Below are 17,731 nucleotides of genomic sequence, written 5' to 3'. Positions count from 1 at the left end.
AACGCGCCCGCGAACCGCGTAATCTCGACTCGGCGTGTCAGACGCGCACGCAACGCCTCGATGTTTGAACGGCGGATTCGCACCAGCCTCGTAATTACGATCAATAAGCGCGCGCGCGCGGGCTAGCCAAGCGATAAGCACACCGAATCGTCCCGGCGGCTTTATTTTTTATCGACGCTCTCGGGAAATCAGTGCGCAGTCCGTCGCAACGATGTCGGCGAAGCTGAAGGCGATGTTCAAGAAGCAGATTTCCCCGTCCATGGGACCGGCGCTGGGCCAGCTCGAGAGGCACGACGAGAGCGCCGACGGGAGGATTCGAACGCAGGAGCTCAGGAGGAGCGCGAGCGAGAATGCTGCCGGCGGCGAGATCCTCACGCTCAGGAGGAGCAACGGTTACAGGAGACGTCAGAGGTGGGACTGCTCTCGCAGGTTCTTTCTTATGTCCCCTTGTACTGTTTTGAACGATAATTTTTGCTCTCTCTCTCTCTCTCTCACACAGAAGCTCGTTGGGGGTGCTCGAGGACATGATACTATGCCCGATATGCAAGAAGAAGCTGCAGTCGCCGAAGATGCTGGATTGCCAGCACACGTTCTGCAGAAAGTGTCTCGAAATCAAGTTGGAGGAGTCGTCGATAAGCGACGGTGAGTAACAAAAGCCCTGTGAAATAATCGATCAGCGCGGCCTAATCTCGGACCTCCAAACGAAGGCAGCGCTTGAATTTATTTTGAAATTCGTGCGCGATAAGGCACCTGCCGCATCGCGAGCCTCGTGATAACGCCTAATCTCTATCGATACTTTCGATCGGTTAAGTGTGACTATACTATAATATCTGCCTCTTCTTAAAGGCTATTTTTCTTCCTCTCCGGCCGTGATGTAACTTTCGATAATTTTTTCCACTCTGCAATGAGTCACTCGTTCGATAATCGACTATTTGCGACGAAAAGCGGTCGATGAGATTGCGGCTGATCATATACTTGTATCGAAGAAGGAAAAACGTTCATACTCGATGGAAATCCCGTTTACGAATGGTCTCAGCGAGATAAACCAAGCCGGCAGCGAAAATTGTTTACCAACGCTGTTTGACGTTTATTCACACCTTCGGCGCGAGTATATAGGTATTTATCATTCCCAGACTCGGAAAAAATTCTGAGCTGCCCCGTCTGCAGTTCGACGACGAGGCTGAGCACGTCCCCGGAAAAGCTGCCGACGAATCTGAGCGTCGAGCGGGTCCTGCGGGCTGTCGAGAACGGCTCGTTCGTCGCTCGAGTTCCGGACAAAGCCAACAGTCTCGTGGTCAACTTCGCGCCTCTAATCGGCAGAAAGAGGGAAGAGGAGAAGGCCAAGTGCGCCAAGTGCCTGACCGGCTGCGAGCTATCCGCCGACAGGTGCCGGCATTGCGACCTGGTGAGGAGAACTGCGCTCTAGCTTTCTTTAAACATATATACCAAAGGCATTGCATTCGTCGCGAGAATTTCAGTTATTCGCGCGAGATAAGCCGCTGTCGATAGTTATATATGTCGTGCGAGAAAGAGCGAGGCACGCGCTTTCGTTTTTCAAGCCTGCCGCGCCTCTAATGTTTAGCAAACATCAGCGGAATTTAAGATAAATCCAATCTATGGTCGTACAATATACGTATAGGATGCGTATACGCGCGAATGTAATCTTTGAATAATATATAGCTATATCGGTTCTATTCTCTCGAGCAATCGACGAGCGCCTATTCTCATAAAGAGAGTAAATTATCTCCCTGACACAATGTATGCGAATGCGACTAGGTTTTCTGTAACGTCTGTCAGACCCAACACGTCGCTCAGCTGAAGGACCAGCTCAAAACAATAATCGACCAGCTGCAGAGCAGCATCAACAAACTCGAGCATCGGGTCGTCGAATTCAAGGTAAATCGATATGGAGAGTAATTTTCCTGAAAAGCCAAGCAACCGATAATGGAAATTCGTTATTGGAAGGACAAAACGGAGAGCATGAAAGACGCCATCGGTAAGGAGTACGAGGCCAAGTTGGCCGCGCTAACGGAGGAGAAGAACAGCAAGCTCGCGTCGGTGGAGGAGCTGTGGGCGAAGGCCGAGGACTCGGCGAGGGTCTTGAAGAAGCTCATGCAGAACTCGCAGGCCGAGCTAGCCAGGCAAAAGGACGTCGGCTTCGATGTCATCGCCGACAACGGCGAGAAGGTACTATGCACATAGCTATAGAACTTCGCACTCCTATCGCAAACGTTTAAAGGTATATCCTCTGATACGCGGACCCGCAGAGACATAAAGTCGAGCGTATAGCTGTCCCCCGCAGAATCCGGGCTGAGGCTCTATCGATCGCGACTCGCTGCACTCGCTAAGTGTGGCGCGCGGTCGCTTCTCTAATTCGCGCGAGGTCTGCGGCGATAAAACTTTCCGATACGCATATAGTGCCTCGAACGCAAATTGACACACCGGATCGATTATGTGATGAACGCGCGGTACAAGATAGGCGGCGCCGAGAATAATACAGCAGCGCGCATCAGAGCCGGATAACAATAAAAGACAGGCCGATCGAAGAAGCTTCCAGTCTAGCGAACAAACGTACGAAATCGCTGTGCTCGCGGGAGAGTCTGCCGCTGACAGGCCATTACCACTGGCAGAAACGGCCGTCGTTCGCAAGGCCGCGGGGAGGGTGAGGCTCTGCGCGAGGGAGGGAGATCCATGTTATGCGGAGCCGCTCGCGGAGTTTCAGGCCTTTCGAGATGCGACAAATTGCCTTTCTATACTTGCGCGAGCTCGCCAGCGACTTTATCAAAATTTCCAAACGCCGATCAATTGTCCCGGCTGTAAACCGCGGAGCACTGCAGCCGCCATATGCATATGAGTAGTAGTAGAATCAATTTGCGATTCGCGTCCTTATACGCGCTGGCCACGCCCACGACCCTTGCAACCGAGACTGCGGCGGAGGCGAAACCACGCCCCGGTCTGCGCTCGGACGACCCCCCCCCGACAGGGCTAATAATTTACGTCAGCCGCACTCCTCCGGCGTAAAGAGTCAACTGCAGGTTTCGCGGGCGACGAGTGTCGCTGAAGTGTGCGGAGAGCCGAGAGAGAGATTTTTCGCCGAGGCCGGAAAGTTCACGTTGCGGTGTTTGTCGATTATCCGAAGAAAGCAGCAAACAGCCGCAAATGCGCTCAATCAAAGCCCAATAGCGCGTCGAATCGCTCACGCTCGATTAGCCTCCGAGAGAGCACATCCTCCCCTATATATATATGTGTGTGTATACAATCAGCATGAGCTCCTCTTATGGAGAAGGCAAAAGTCCGGATAGCCGACTCGATGATCCGCAAAAATCAAAATTCCCCGATCTCGAGTGGCCGTGTATAAACTGGAATAGTAGCCGGCGGCACGCGCCTCGCCGCCCTAAAATTAGCCGCAGCGACATATTGCGCGCTCCAGCTACTTACCTACGGCTCGAGTCCCCGGACCCATGGGAAAATCAACTGACGCGTAACTAACTGGCGTATCATTATGCTCGCGTACGGGAGAGACCGATGTTTATACGAACGCGTGTGTGCGCTGATGACGGGCCGTGTAAAGCCAATTTGCAGCGGGTACTTAACTTAACTTTGTTTTCGACTTGGCGAGCGCGTATGAATTTGAAGTTTCGCGCCTCGCAGTGTCGATGCGCTCCCTGTCGATACGTCGCAGTCAGGCAGCGCGCGCGTGTGCAGCAAGTGGCCTTTTAAAAGCTCCTTTTTTCGAAGGGATTAGGCTTGCACGCGGTTGCAGTCGGCGTGTTCCGACGATTTTAATCGGCCTGAAATTGACGGCTGCTGCCGGCGCGCTATTATGCAATGACATTTTTCGCTTAAGCGGCTCTCAATTCGATTCGATATTCTACGAGTATATATAATATCCAGCCGTTATCGAGAGCCCGCAATCAAAGTATAACTCCCGAAATGACATTTCCGCAAAACGGCGAAACACATGGCAACAATAGCCCGCCGGCAGCCGAATTAGAAAGCCATCGGAAACACCTCCTGAAACAAACGCGCTCACTCACCCGCGTGGAGCAATGCAACTCCCTCGAATTGCGGCGAATCGAGGCCGAAGCGGCAAACACCCCTTGCATTGTCTGCGTCCGCCGCGCGCACCCTGCCACGCACACACACGCACGCACACACGCACGCACACACACAAAGAGGGCCGCGTGTTTCGGCACGTGTCGCCCGCGACAAAGGCCCGGCGAACTTTCGAGCCGTCCTCGGGGGCGGATATCTCCGGGACACGTGTACTTCGGGAGAGTCGGCTTGTTTGCCCGCGGGGGACGTGCGCCTGTACATGTATGTATATATGTATATAAGGACCGGCTGCAGGAATCGATTGAATTTTCGGATATTCGGGGCTTCTAGGTGAGCACCTTCCTGTATCTGCACAAGAAAGCCACGGAGACGATATCGAAAGGCTTGGCGTGGCAGTCGACGCTGCCCGACGGTGTCGAGGTGAGGCTGCGCGACAAGGACAGCCGAGCTGCAGCCGGCAGGTAGGTTCCGTCTAAGCCACAGCTATCAGTACTTAGGTGCATGCAGTAAGTAGAACCGATCGATTTCCAGACCGAAGCTGCTGAACTTGCGAAACGCGGACTTGCAGCGCCCGTCGGGTCTGGCGATCGACTCCCGCAGGGGCGACATCTACGTGGCCTGTCCGGGCAGCAGTCAAGTCGTCGTGCTGGACCGGCTTTATCGACTCGTTCGCAGAATCCAGAACCAGGGCATGATGGCACCGCAGGGCGTCACCTTCGTCGAGAGTCGGCAAGAGCTTTTCGTCACAGGTCAGCAATTCTTCGCGCAAAAACAACTGGCTTTTCTACCCCAATATATAAGCTCTCTGTTCTCGCATCATCAGACAAATGGAAGCACAGGATATTCGTGTACAACCGCAAGGGCCAGCTGATCCGCAACATCGGCAGCGAGAAGGGCTCCGGCGAGCTGCGGTTCCACTCGCCCTGGGGCATCGCCTGTCTTCAGTCTCGCGACTGGCTCTACGTCGCGGACATGCGCAACGACCGCATCCAGATCCTCGGGGCCGACGGCACCTACAAGGGCACCATAGCTCCGAGCAGGAGGTTGTCGGGCTCGGAGCTGGTCGGCAGGAGGATACCCGCGATACTCGGAGTGCACGAGTTTAACGAGCCCACGGATGTCGCGGTTTCCGACGCCGCTATAGTCGTCGCCGACTCCGGCAATCATAAGATCAAGGTGAACGTTTCTCCTACCCGTACATTTGGCACGCGGTTGGCCTGCAGCTTGACGATTCACGATACGTTTTTCCTTTCCGCGCAGGTTTTCAGCCACAGGGGACAACTGATGTTCACGATCGGCGGCTTCGGAATATTCAGAGGCCTGCTAAAGTGAGTCTCGTACGAGAAAAAGCGACGCGCGCGCGCGCGCCCCCTTCGTTTCTCTAATTCCGTTAACGTCCTTGCAGGTCGCCGGAAGTGGTGGAGCTCGACGCGCAGGGCAACATCTTCGTGGGCGACTCGGATAACAAACGCGTCCAGGTCTTCACGTCCCAGGGCGAGTTTCTGCGCGTCCTCGGCAGCCAAGGCTCCAACGTCCCTCACTTCGGCTGGATATCCGGCCTGCTGTGTTTGCCGAGCTCCGGCGACCTTCTCGTAGCCGACAGCGTCAACAACGCGCTCCAGTTGTTCTGAGATCGCGACTATAGTGCAGGTCGATTTTGCAAGTTGGACGGTGGAAACCACTTCTCGAGCTGAAAACGAAACTCCCACGCGGCGAAAACGCAGCAAGGCGGTGCCTTGAAAAATCGGCAAAGAAGAGCGGAGTGTGTCGAGTATACTTGTACTCGGCTGCGTGCGACAGATCCACTTTCGAGAGGGTCCTCGCCGGGCGATTATTTATCTCAATTTGTCACGAGCGCGTCCGGGCTTCGAGTGGTGGGGGACATGCGGTGGGTTCATTGATTTATATCCGATGCCTCGAGTGTTGCTCGTCGAGGGATGTGGTTTGTTTGTTTTCCATGCGAATTTGTCGAGCTTTTGAGTTTTGATTCGTGGGAAATCTGTATTTATCTTTTTCTTTTTTTCATTTAATAAAATAAAACACTTGTCATAGTGTAAAACACTGCGGATGCGTCGTCTTTTTGTACTACAACCGAACTAACGAGTAATGTTTACCTATTCACTGTGTAACACTTCAAGTTTCACAAGTGGGAAAACACGACCTAGACTCTCCATCCGGCAAAATCGATGCGACCAGTGACTTGTACCGCGAAACCGGACACTCGTAACCACAGCCCTTCACGTTTATCGGAACCAGCAGTTCGCCGCCTGCTCCCGTCCACATGATAAACTGCGAACAATGATCCTCGTTACTAAACGATTGAGAGACAAATCGTGAGACAAAATATACAATTAAACGAAATCAGCGAAGAAACGTACCCTCACGTAAACTTGACTGTCCGGGCCCCTGAGCTTCTCGACGATCAAAGCACTGCCGTAATCCGGAATCTTGGGTACTTCCGTAAAATTGTGCGCGTTGCAAAACTGCGCTATGTTGACATCGTGGCCACTGTACAGGTATACCGCTTTGCCATCCAGTCCCTTTCCACTTTCCTCGATGTTCTCGAGAAATTTCTCGACCGTCGGACCCGTGGCGATTCTGCTCATCAATGGCGTGTGCGTGAGGACCAAGTAGGACAGGTGCGCGAGTTCTTCGAGCTTCTCGTAATCTTCTTTGCTGCACCAATCGGGTAAGGATAAGCCCATGCTCAGCTGTAATTTATACATTATTATTACGAATATAAACCGACAGATTAAATTTACGAAATTTTCAACCCACAGCGGCTCTGAGGTTGTTGTACAGTCTGTACAGTCTTGACGTCGGGCTGTAGACTTCTCCAGTCTTGTTACGGATTTCTTTGACGAAATCGCTGTGCTTTTCAAACATTTTCTTCACCTCTGGCCACTCTTCCACTTGTCCCTGCATCGGCCGGTAACTGTATCGAATTTTCGATAATCGACTATTATATTAGTAATTTTTAGAAAGGCATGCTATTCTGTCGAACATACGTCGTGCAGGCGTCAATGGAACTGAGGAAGTTGAACTTCTCCTTGTCGTAGTTTGTAGGGATCGGAGTCCATTTGATTTCGGTCCTCCAAGCCGTTTCATTCGATGGAGGATAGAGTCCGGCGAGAACCAGCTGGAGCGACTGCTTCGTGCGGCCGGTGTCGCTACTGTAAGCGTATACTTGGCCATCCTTGTAATCCCCCAGAAAATTATCGTAGCGCTCTCTCAGCATCTGGCCGATTTTGTACATACGTTCCATTCCCACCTTCAGCGTAATTCGGTTAAATGTACAAAAATAATTTCATCGAGCTCCAAGCTTTAATTAGTGATTTACACCAATCGTATAGATATATACGTGTAATCATGATTGATAATTATGCCTATCATGCGAATTTGGATATCATTTGCAAAATCGAGTATGGTGAAAGATTTAACGCTGAAAATTTTTCTAATAAAATTTGATATATTACCTTTGTGAGGACCCCGTAGCCCAAATCCTCGTAGTGCTGTATGTATGGATCATTTTTGTACACTTCGGTCTTTGTAGCCGTGCGATCCCCATGTCTGAATAACTAGAATATCAACAATAACGCAAGTTACCCTATTGGAAATAAAAAATGTAATAAAGTGTAATAAAATATAAGAAAATGTAACAAATCGTACCATTTTGTACGTTTTTGTTGGATTTCGGACCTTTTTTACATTTTATCACAGTTTGCTACATTTTATTACAATTTATTATTACAAATCCATTGATCCAGGATTTCATGGGGGTCTCTTCTTTGAAACGACAAATGTAACAATACGTAAAAAAGTATAACAAAATGTAAAAAATTGTCTGTAAGCGTAGTATTATATAAGAAAATGGCGACTTTTTTATTTTCTTACTTCTGATATTACATCCTTTTACTTTTTCTTACAATTTCTTACGCATTGTTACATTTTATTATAAAATTAATAATTAAAAAAATATATTGACTATATTAGGTGGTAAAATAACATATGTAATAAAATGTAATAAAAAAAAGTTAACAAATCTGAAAATGTATGAAAGTGTACAAAAACGTATGAGAAAAAAGGTCCGAAATCCAACAAAAAGGTACAGTTTCTTACATTTTTTTACGTTTCATTACAATTTATTACATTTTTTTCCACTGGGGTATATAAAAAAATACGCTGTATGAATTCGTATCGGTACTAACCACTTGCAGTAATTCCAGCTTGAAATTGCTGGGAGAAGTAAAGTTGGCAGAATCACAGCCAAGAAGCAAAACGAAGCAAAGTGAAAATCTTAAAATCGCCTTCATAATTTATTCTGGATCGTTGGGTTATGAAACTCTGACTGTACGACTGACGGAAAAATTCGAGTCTCGGTTCTTATATATAAACTTTGATTTTATCAGTGGCTTGCGGTAATACGTGGAAATATATCGCTAGAATGACCTACTACTTACAACTTATAAAAGTTTGTTGTGGTGACGCGTTCAACACTTTCGATTCACTTTTTTACACTCAACAAAATATTTCTTTTACTAAAACGGCTCCGCGGTCAGGTAATGTCGATATGAGTTTCTGCTGTAATTTATTCATACACTAGGTATGATTGAGTCAGAATCAAATCGAACGAAAACATTTCGAGTCAGGGCTGTAATAAATTAGTAAAACTAAATTAAACTATTTATTACTTATCGATAAACAAGTATCAACAAGACTTTGAGTTTGATAAGTAGGGAAGCACGATCTGGACTCTTCATCCGGCAGAATCGATGCGACGAGTGACTTGTACTGCCAAACCGGACACTCGTAGCCGCAACCTTTAACGTTTATCGGAATAAACTTTTCACCGCCAGCGCCTGTCGAAAAAATAAGGAAAAGAGACGTACTCTCGCGTAAACTTGACTATCCGGTCCCCTGAGCTTCTCGATGATTAGAGCAGTGCCGTAATCGGGAATCTTGTGCGCGTTGCAAAACTGCGCTATGTTGACATCGTGGCCACTGTACAGGTATATTTCTTTACCATCCAGTCCTTTGTCACTTTTCTCGATATTTTCGAGAAATTGTTGGACCATTGGTCCCGCGACTATTCTGGTCATCTGCGGGGTGTGCGTCCGGATTAAAGAGGACAGATGCGCGAGATCTTCGAGCTTCTCGTGCTCTTCTTTGCTGCACCAATCGGGCAAGGACAAGCCCATGCTCAGCTGTAATTAACCTGCTGTTATTATTTAGTCGTTGCAAAATCGTCCATTCGTAGACTACATCGATGAAAGTCACAGCGGCTCTGAGATTTTTGAATAGTCTGTACAGTTTTGTGGTCGGGTAAAGTTCGCCAGTCTTGTCGCTCATCTCCTTAGCGAAGTCGTTGTATTTTTCGAACATCTTCACTTCCGGCGACTCCTCCAGTTGTCTATGGATTGTGTGGTATCTGTAAAAAAATGAATTTTAAAAATCGATTATCGATCATCCCCGTTTTAGAAAAAAAAAAAACATGAACATACGTGGTACATGCGTCATGGGCCCTGAGAAAGTTGAACTTATTCTCGTCGTAGTTTGTGGGTATCGGAGTCGACTCGGTGTTGTTTACCAAAGCCGTTTTCATTGACGGGCTATAGAGTCCGGCGAGGACCAGCTGGAGTGACTGCTTCGTGCGGGCGTAGTTGGTACTGTAAGCGTATACCTGGCCATGCTTGTAATCCTCGCTTGTATTCACGTTCCATGCCAACCTGAGTGATGCGGTATAAGGTATGCTTTAATCAAAGAACGCAATGCCAAGGATCAGCTATCGATTAAAACCGCTAGTCGATTTTAAAACCGCAGAGAAATGAAGCTCCCAGGACCGCGCACTAACACCGGCCTGAAATTATTTAGTACCCAAGGTCGTCGACTTGGACAATCTGTACTGCTAGATGTACGAAATCTCGTGGACCTCTCGTGCGTTTAAGGCGATAGGTCGTCGTTACATTTTCTTCGATAGTTTGACAATCTTGCCGAAAACGGGCCGAGCAAAATGTTATAATTTAAAAGTCTAGCAACAAAATTGAGTACTCTTCCACCAGTTTCCTGCTGCTGTTTAAGATTTATTGTTCTTTTTTCCGATAAATTGTACGGATCATTTTTGTACACTTGAATAGCTATTATAATCAGTGTATTGGTTAATTCGAAAGGAAAAGATTGGGATCGATTATATTGCATTTAAAAAATAGTTTAATCTTATCAGTACGAACCACTTGCAGCAACTCAAGCTTAAAGTTACTAGAGTTGGTAGTTGCGGCAAAAAAACGTTGGCGAGAAAAAGGTATAACAAAGTACTGAAAAGCGCCTTCATGTCAGATTCAAAATCGTTGTTCTATTTACTAACTCTTTTATAGACTTGCAGTTTATCAGTTGTTTGAGTCGTGAAAACACCTATGCATATCGATGCTATTTACTTTTCATCAGCGTTTCATATACACAATATTTTAAACCTATAACTTTCCGAATGTTACATAGTATAGTAAAAACGGTTCGTGTTATTTTAGTGCATATATTTTTTTGAACGGAATTATTTTTTATAGTTTTAACTTAATGCAAAAAAATTGATTGAAATAATAGATGAAATGTGTCATTCAAAAATAGTTAATCCAAGAAATACTTTATTGTGCTTAAGAGATACGAGATTATTTCATCTGAAATATTTACATTTTCAAGGCAATTATTTCAAACTTTATGGTACATGTAAATTTACTATCACATCTTTGGCATAGGAGAGGGAGAAGATAAATCTTCTCCGATGAATATCAATTCGTTATTGATTATTTGACATTGATATACTAAGCACCTTCTTTGCTGATATCGATATGAGTGCATTCTCTGACTTCGTCGTCCGGCAGAATGTGCGCGACCCACGATTTGTAATACGATAACGGACATTCGTTGGCACAACCTTCCACGTTCAAGGGGATCAGCCTTTCGTCAGCACCCGTCCACAATAGCATCTATAAAAAAAATGGTTATCGAATGAAATCGTGCTGAACTATTTTGTTCCCAATACGTACGCGCTTGAGAAAAATTAGGTACTCACACGAAGATAAACCTGTCCATCGCGTCCTCTTAGTTTCTCGACAATCAAAGCTGTTCCGTAATCGGGATTCCGGGGGATACCAGTGAACTTGTGGGCATTGCTGAACGATGCGAGATTAACGTCGTGAGCGCTGTACAGGTAAATTTTCCTCTTGTCAGTCTTCATTTCGTTGTTATCGATATTCTTCAGGAGGCGCTCAACCGTCGGACCTACGACGATTCTTGTCATGAGAGGCGTGTGCGTCAAGGCATCGTGTGAAATGATGGTGAGCTCCAGGAGTTTGGCGAAATCCTCTTCGGAGCACCAGTCTGGCAATGGCAGGCCCAAGCTCAACTGAAAGTTTTTACAATTGTTTGTTCGTTTCGAGAAAAAGTTTAATAAAGCAGCAGTTATGATCCGTATTTATATACTCACAGCAGCTCTGATGTTGTTATAAACTCTGTACATTGCCATTGGATCTAAATTGATAATACCCGTTTGGTTGCTGACGTATTTCAAAAAATCTTTGTACTTCGCAAGCTTTGCCTGCACTTCTTTCGAATTGCCGACGTCTTTCAGTAAGTGATTGAATCTGAAATCACGGGACCAATTAAAAATCCATCACTGGTTTAAAACCGACTATCTTAAAATTTTTATTTACTTTTCGCAACCGTCGTTAGTACTCAGGAAATTGCTGGTGTAGGGTTCGTAATGATTCGGGATCGGCAACCAATGAATGTCGTCATTCCAGGAGGTCTTCTCCGATGGAGGAAATACTCCTGCGAGAACCAGCTGCAGTGACATCTTCGTACGGTCATAGTCGGTGCTGTAGCCATAAACTTTATCTGCTTGAAAGTCTCCGAGATAACTATCGTAACGTTTTTTTAGCAGTTGGCCAATTTTGTGCTCTCTGTTCATTCCGACCTAAATCGAGAAACAAATGTTTGTGAAACATTTTAAACTTGAAAATATTTATATATTTTGTCTGTTAATACCGCAATTTTATTTTATTATCATCAACTATCGATCAATTAGGATAATCTTAGCTAGTGACAGACTATTTTATACCTGATAAGCGACGATATAGTTGAGAACACTGGTATTGTTTGTGATAAAAATTTACAATGCAATCAATAACTCACTTTCGTTAATTGCCCGAATCCAATGTCTGCAAACACTTGTCGGTAAGGATCTGTTGGATAAAGCTCGTCCCCTTGAGGAGTTCGGTCACCATGTCTAAATAGCTGAATGAATTATCTAGTTAATATCTGACACAATTTTTTTTCCAATAAAAAAAAAAGAATACTTACTACTTGTACTAATTCAAGTTTGTAATCGGTTGGCTGGGCTGTCGAGATGAAAATATGATTCAAAACAAGGAAAAGTATGGTGTTCAACGCTATCTTCATTTTGGACAATGAAAATATGGAAGAGGTGATGAAAATGAAAAGGCGACTAGCGACACTCTACGCCGATAACCATACTTATATATTAGTTCCTTATCGATCATCGAATAAATGTATGTATCGTGCGCATATAACAAATTGAGACTTACTTTTAATCGAAACAATCAATCTCACAGTACACTGAACATCGTATTGTGCAAATAAGCGTATGACAATCGATTGGATATCATAATTTTTATCATTGATCTTCTGAATTCTTTCGATAGTAATTGCGCATTATCGATTAGTAATTGCGATTACTTTTCAGGTTTAAAACGTGTATTAAAACAATTTTTCAGTTTGTGTGATACGACCATTAATGATATCATGTAGATGTGATTTTTTAATATATATGTATGCAAATCCTCTAAGTCTATGTTACTATTAAAATATTTTCTTAAAATAATAAAATAGGCTTGATTTTCGTCAAAAACTGTAAAATATTGCGATTCAACACGAAATCGTACTTCCGTAGTAGACGGACTTAATCACTAATTATGTGACAAAATCTTGGTGGCGTCTGATAAGACAATGATTTATATTCACTATTGCGTCTTCGACAATATTATCTTTCTCCTATCTAGTAATACTTTTATTTTAAAAACGTGATAATACGTTATTTCCTAGATTTTTTTTCAGTAGAAATACGAAATAAATGTGCCTCTTGATGCGCAACGTCTCTGTATCGCATGGATGATTTTGAAATAGCCTTCTATTGCATTTATTATACTTTAATATACATGATAAGAAATCAGTGTAAAGTCCCCAGAATATTGCAATGAGTATTATTAAATGAAAACACAATTATCACTTGTATATATGATCATTATTTTAAGCATATAAATTTTGGCATAAAGTTATCTTTGAGGCTTATTAGTTGATCTCGTACATCAAAAGGCGAACAATAAAATAAATTTTTCTACAACAACAATTCGTGTCCATATTTAAACGATAACTGATCTTCTCCCGCAAATAAATGGGGCATTTTCACGTCAGGATTGATTTTCTTTGTGTACGTTCTGCTGATTTTACAGCACGCTGATGTTTTACACTTTGTAAATCCAATCTCAGGAAGAACTGGACTAATAATATCTATATAGTTTGATAAGAGACATTCGTGTGCACAGCTGTCGAGTTTTAATGCAATCAGTTTCTCTGATACACCAGTCCAATAAAGCATCTGAAAACAAGACATTTTATTACGAAAGGCCCCGAAAACTATGAAAACTATAGCGAGTACATACTCTCAAATAAATTTGATCATCTGGGCCCCTTAATTTTTCAACAATCACAGCGCTCCCATAAGCGGGGTTTTTCGGAATACCCGTGAAGTTGTGAGCTCTGGTGAAAACTCCCACGTTGATATCGTGAGCGCCGTAGAGATAAAGTTTCTTCTTGTTTCCAAGCTTCTCAGAATCTTTTACGTTATCCAAAAAGCGTTCGATGACAGGTCCAGCTGCGATTCTTTTCATCAATTCTGTCTTTGCTGTAAGATCGTAATACAAGGCTTGGAACTCTTGAAGTCTTTTGAAATCTTTCTCGGAACACCAGTCTGGCAAGGGTAGCCCTAGACTGCGCTGGTAACAAAGGATAAAACTGTAAATATTACGGGTTAAATAAATAAAAAAAAAAAAAAATAAGGAGACATTCACTATTTACTCACAACGCATTGCAGTTCCGAAGCTATCATTGAAATTGGGACAAGTCGTTCAGAAATTATTTGAGTTTTATCTCTGACGTAGTCCAAAAAGTCGCCGTTCTCTTCAAACTTCTTGATTACTTCAGGTGACTTTTCGGCTTCCGTAAATAATTTCTTGTACCTAAAAATTTTGATATCTACAAGCCTACAATCGTATGACGATAAATAATATTGCAATAGAAGTAATTACTCTTGTGAACATTTTCCATTAACATCAAACGATATGAAATCGGTTTCGAAAGGCTCGTAGTGGGTAGGTATCGGGAACCACTCTATATTTGCACTCCAACGCATTTTGGCAGTCGGAGGATACAGGCCGTTCAATACCAGCTGCAGAGACATCTTCGTGCGATCGTAGTCCGTGCTGTAGGCGTAGATGTCGTCGACATAGTAATCGCCGAGGAAATCGTTGTATCGTTTTCTTAACATTTCGCCGAGTTTATGCTCCCGTTCCATGCCAGCCTGTATATTTTAGATTTACAAATTTTGGCTGATTTCCAGCTACAGAAAAAGTGAAAATGAACGTACTTTATGCAGCTGCCCGTAGCCATATTGTTCATAGAAGTCTGGATCGTAGGGGTCGGTTTTGTAAATCTCGACCTTTTCGGGTGTCCTGTCCCCATGTCTAAATAACTGAAATATACAGAGATTTTAATTGACGGCTCTATACCAAATTAGATTAAATTTTTTTACTTGCCACTTGTACGAGTTCTAGCTTAAATTTTGAAGCTTTTGTGAGTATTAAATTATTGTAAAATAAAAAGATGGGAACAATTGAAAAAACTTTCATTTCGTCGTCGTGAAGAGAGCGCGATAACTAAATTATCCTTTTGTCAGCTGCGGCGGGACTCTTATACTCTTCTCGAATGTGATTTTAAACGATGGCGTTTCGTTCGTATTTATCTAATCTAATAATGCATAAATTGCTTTTAATGCTCATTTCATAGATCACCTATAGCTGCATACAAAAGATTATTGTCATTGAAATTCTTTTTTTCTGCTTCTTTTGGAAAATCACTTTTGGTGCCGTAAACGAGTACGAACAAAATCTTGTTACCAAAATCCAAAATGATATTTTGGTAATAGTTACATTTTTCGTCTTCTCTAAGTCCTCTATGACTTTTTTGCCGTTATTGATCCGTTCGTTAGGTATGCACTTTAAATGACGAACGATACTGATCAACAATGAAATCGTTTTCCCGAAGGAATCAAAGTGATAGTAAGAAAGCGTTATACATTGAACACGTTATATATTGAGCGCTATCCTAAGTTGAGCTCTATATAGACTAGTTGTAATGGTAATTGTAGGGTATATAATACAATGGACTGCGAAGTTATAGTAACAATAATCAGAATTAATTACAAATTTTTTCCTCCATTACTGCATCAATCTATTATTAGATAATATAATATACGTGAAAAAGCGAATACTTTTACATCAGATACAATCATTCGTAATACTGACTCTTTTCATGATTAACATTTTCGAGAAAACATGAAATAAATTATTCAATTCTAGTACGCACTACTGTCGTTGATAACATGCGTGTACTTCAATAAATAACGCACTAACGCATGACGCGACTGATTATCCGGGCTATTTTAGTTGCACTGATTGATGATAATTATGCGAGAAGACTGCGCTCACTCCTTGTTCATGACGATGAAATCATTGTTCAAGATTTTCTCTATATCAGCGGACTCGAGATTCTCGAAGAGGCATCTCATCTCTTCTTTGGACGGCAAATAAGGGTTCACGATTTTCAAGTACTCCGACAGTGGACACGCCTCGCCGCAGTTTTCCAGTTTCAGAGTCGTCAGTTGTTTCGGGCTGCCGGACCACAACAGTAGCTGAAACAGGAATGAATAAAACGCGATAGAGGATGATTGAAATTTGTCGAATTTTTCATTTTCTAAAAATTTCTCTATACCTTCACGTAGACTCTGTTACGCTCGTCCGAAAGTTTCTCCACGATGACAGAGCTCCCGTAGTCGGGTATCCAAGAGAGCGTAATATTGTTCGCTTTGAGAAACGAGTATACGGTCTTGTCGTGTCCGCCGTACAGGTATATCTTTCTGTGAGCGGATTTCATGTTCTCGATGAATCTCCTCAGCATCGTGCCACCGTTCAGTCGTTTCAAGGTGTCAGTGTACGACAGAGAGTTCAGGTACAACTTGACCAGTTTGGCCAGTTTCGCGTGATTCTCCTCGGTGTACCATTTGGTCAAGGTAAGATTCATGTCTTTCTGAAATCGAAGAACCACGCAATAGAGGGTGTTGAAATTTACACTTGGTCATGTTCGCAATTCTCACGTTTATAACGTTGATCCAGTAGGCGCACATTATCCGGTCGTGCTTGAAATCGTTTCCGTACGCGCTTCGCAACAGCTGCAGGATCTCGCCGTGCTCCTGCAGATCTTCTTGGAACTCTCGGGACTCGTGAACTTGTTGCAATTTCTCCATGTACCTGATCGATTGCCGGCCGTGCCGTTCCATTATATAAATGAAAATCTCTCACATTCAAGCTGATAAATGTCAACTTACGTGGGACAGTTCCTCGGCTTCATGAGGATATCCAAGTTCCACGGGTTCGAGTGCACGGGTATGGGCATCCAGTTGAGCTCGTCGTTCCAAGCGAGGTCGCCGGTGGGCTGGTACAGAGAAGCGAGGACCAGCTGAAGAGAAGCTTTCGTGCGATCGTAGCCCGAGCTGTAGGCAAACGCATCCTCGGGCTTGTAGATGTCCGGCAGGAAGTCCTTGTAGCGCTCGCGAAGCATCTGGCCAAGCCTGTATTCTTCTTGCATCCCTTCCTGGGTATTTTTTTTGTTTTTTTTTCGAATTATTTTTGTAAAATATCGACGATGCACTCACTGAGAGCCAATATTTTACACGTACCGCCGTCAATTGAGCCATCCCATAGGGTTCGTAGGCACTTTCATCGAGACCCGGTACCAGTTCGATTTCGCAGTTGATGGCTGTCCGCGCTCCGTGTCTCAGCAGCTGCGAATGGATCGCGCGAGTATAAACGATCGACTGCGGCGTGGATCGGAAGAAATGTCGGAAATTCGACTCACCGCTTGGACCATCTCCAATTTCAAGTTCTTCTCGATCGGACTAGCCCGAGCCAGGCACAGCAGGCACACCAGCGACGGCAGCAGTTTCCTCAAAACCATGATGAAGTTGATTCGCTAACGGCTGACGATTGACTGATCTCCCCGTCGACAATTCCATAAGTTTATCTAGCGCAGCTGCAATTATCAACCGACGTGCGGGGGATAAATCTAATCGCGAAAAGTACAATGCCTCAGATACACGGGGGCTGTCATCAGCTGCGGTGTTATTTTTCCCTGTATCATGCTATAAATACGAAAACAGTCGCGTAGATCCTCGATTTCGCAAACTCGATATGCCGTAATATTTTTCAGAGCATCGCGTGTATCAATCGGCTGACGCACTCGGGAGCGCGATAGCGAGTGCGCGCGAATGAAC

General features: G+C 44.4%; 6 protein-coding genes across 7 annotated transcripts; 1 reads left to right on the top strand and 5 right to left on the bottom strand.

Moving 5' to 3' along the window:
• The first annotated feature begins 166 nt into the window (after positions 1 to 166).
• On the top strand, positions 167 to 6,124 carry LOC100680103 (tripartite motif-containing protein 3-like). The gene is made up of 10 exons (XM_016988402.3): positions 167 to 411; positions 500 to 642; positions 1,134 to 1,405; positions 1,777 to 1,896; positions 1,966 to 2,187; positions 4,387 to 4,517; positions 4,588 to 4,805; positions 4,880 to 5,232; positions 5,317 to 5,384; positions 5,462 to 6,124. The coding sequence occupies exons 1-10, from the start codon at positions 212 to 214 to the stop codon at positions 5,685 to 5,687; spliced, it is 1,953 nt and encodes a 650-aa protein (XP_016843891.1). The 5' UTR covers positions 167 to 211; the 3' UTR covers positions 5,688 to 6,124.
• On the bottom strand, positions 6,037 to 8,839 carry LOC100679248 (venom acid phosphatase Acph-1-like). Of its 2 annotated transcripts, none has more exons than XM_016988442.3 (6): positions 8,265 to 8,839; positions 7,533 to 7,634; positions 7,065 to 7,327; positions 6,835 to 6,991; positions 6,435 to 6,767; positions 6,037 to 6,345 (listed from the first exon to the last, which is right to left on the bottom strand). In XM_016988442.3, the coding sequence occupies exons 1-6, from the start codon at positions 8,367 to 8,369 to the stop codon at positions 6,190 to 6,192; spliced, it is 1,116 nt and encodes a 371-aa protein (XP_016843931.1). In that variant the 5' UTR covers positions 8,370 to 8,839; the 3' UTR covers positions 6,037 to 6,189. The 2 variants fall into 2 exon arrangements, with proteins under 2 accessions (XP_016843931.1, XP_031776590.1); XM_031920730.2 differs by having other exon boundaries at positions 6,038 to 6,367; positions 8,265 to 8,724.
• LOC107981791 (venom acid phosphatase Acph-1-like) lies at positions 8,737 to 9,744 on the bottom strand. Its single transcript, XM_032602174.1, has 4 exons — positions 9,737 to 9,744; positions 9,334 to 9,484; positions 8,946 to 9,260; positions 8,737 to 8,847 (listed from the first exon to the last, which is right to left on the bottom strand). The coding sequence occupies exons 1-4, from the start codon at positions 9,742 to 9,744 to the stop codon at positions 8,737 to 8,739; spliced, it is 585 nt and encodes a 194-aa protein (XP_032458065.1).
• Positions 9,745 to 10,671: 927 nt separating this feature from the next.
• LOC100123934 (venom acid phosphatase Acph-1-like) lies at positions 10,672 to 14,942 on the bottom strand. The gene is made up of 10 exons (XM_001607664.6): positions 14,771 to 14,942; positions 14,433 to 14,704; positions 14,207 to 14,363; positions 13,788 to 14,120; positions 12,409 to 13,723; positions 12,241 to 12,342; positions 11,760 to 12,022; positions 11,534 to 11,690; positions 11,120 to 11,452; positions 10,672 to 11,033 (listed from the first exon to the last, which is right to left on the bottom strand). The coding sequence occupies exons 5-10, from the start codon at positions 12,505 to 12,507 to the stop codon at positions 10,869 to 10,871; spliced, it is 1,119 nt and encodes a 372-aa protein (XP_001607714.2). The 5' UTR covers positions 12,508 to 13,723; positions 13,788 to 14,120; positions 14,207 to 14,363; positions 14,433 to 14,704; positions 14,771 to 14,942; the 3' UTR covers positions 10,672 to 10,868.
• Positions 13,463 to 15,716, bottom strand: LOC100679177 (lysosomal acid phosphatase-like). The gene is made up of 6 exons (XM_031920732.2): positions 15,708 to 15,716; positions 14,771 to 14,875; positions 14,433 to 14,704; positions 14,207 to 14,363; positions 13,788 to 14,120; positions 13,463 to 13,723 (listed from the first exon to the last, which is right to left on the bottom strand). Exons 1-6 carry the CDS (start codon positions 15,714 to 15,716, stop codon positions 13,463 to 13,465), a joined length of 1,137 nt encoding a protein of 378 aa, XP_031776592.2.
• Positions 15,476 to 17,716, bottom strand: LOC100123932 (venom acid phosphatase Acph-1-like). The gene is made up of 6 exons (XM_001607661.6): positions 17,317 to 17,716; positions 17,138 to 17,242; positions 16,787 to 17,052; positions 16,556 to 16,709; positions 16,174 to 16,488; positions 15,476 to 16,093 (listed from the first exon to the last, which is right to left on the bottom strand). The coding sequence occupies exons 1-6, from the start codon at positions 17,413 to 17,415 to the stop codon at positions 15,887 to 15,889; spliced, it is 1,146 nt and encodes a 381-aa protein (XP_001607711.1). The 5' UTR covers positions 17,416 to 17,716; the 3' UTR covers positions 15,476 to 15,886.
• Between the last annotated feature and the right edge of the window lie 15 nt (positions 17,717 to 17,731).

This window comes from Nasonia vitripennis, chromosome 1 (genome assembly GCF_009193385.2).
Source record: "Nasonia vitripennis strain AsymCx chromosome 1, Nvit_psr_1.1, whole genome shotgun sequence".
Taxonomy (NCBI): Eukaryota; Metazoa; Arthropoda; class Insecta; order Hymenoptera; family Pteromalidae; genus Nasonia; species Nasonia vitripennis.
This window is presented reverse-complemented; position numbering and strand designations above follow the sequence as displayed.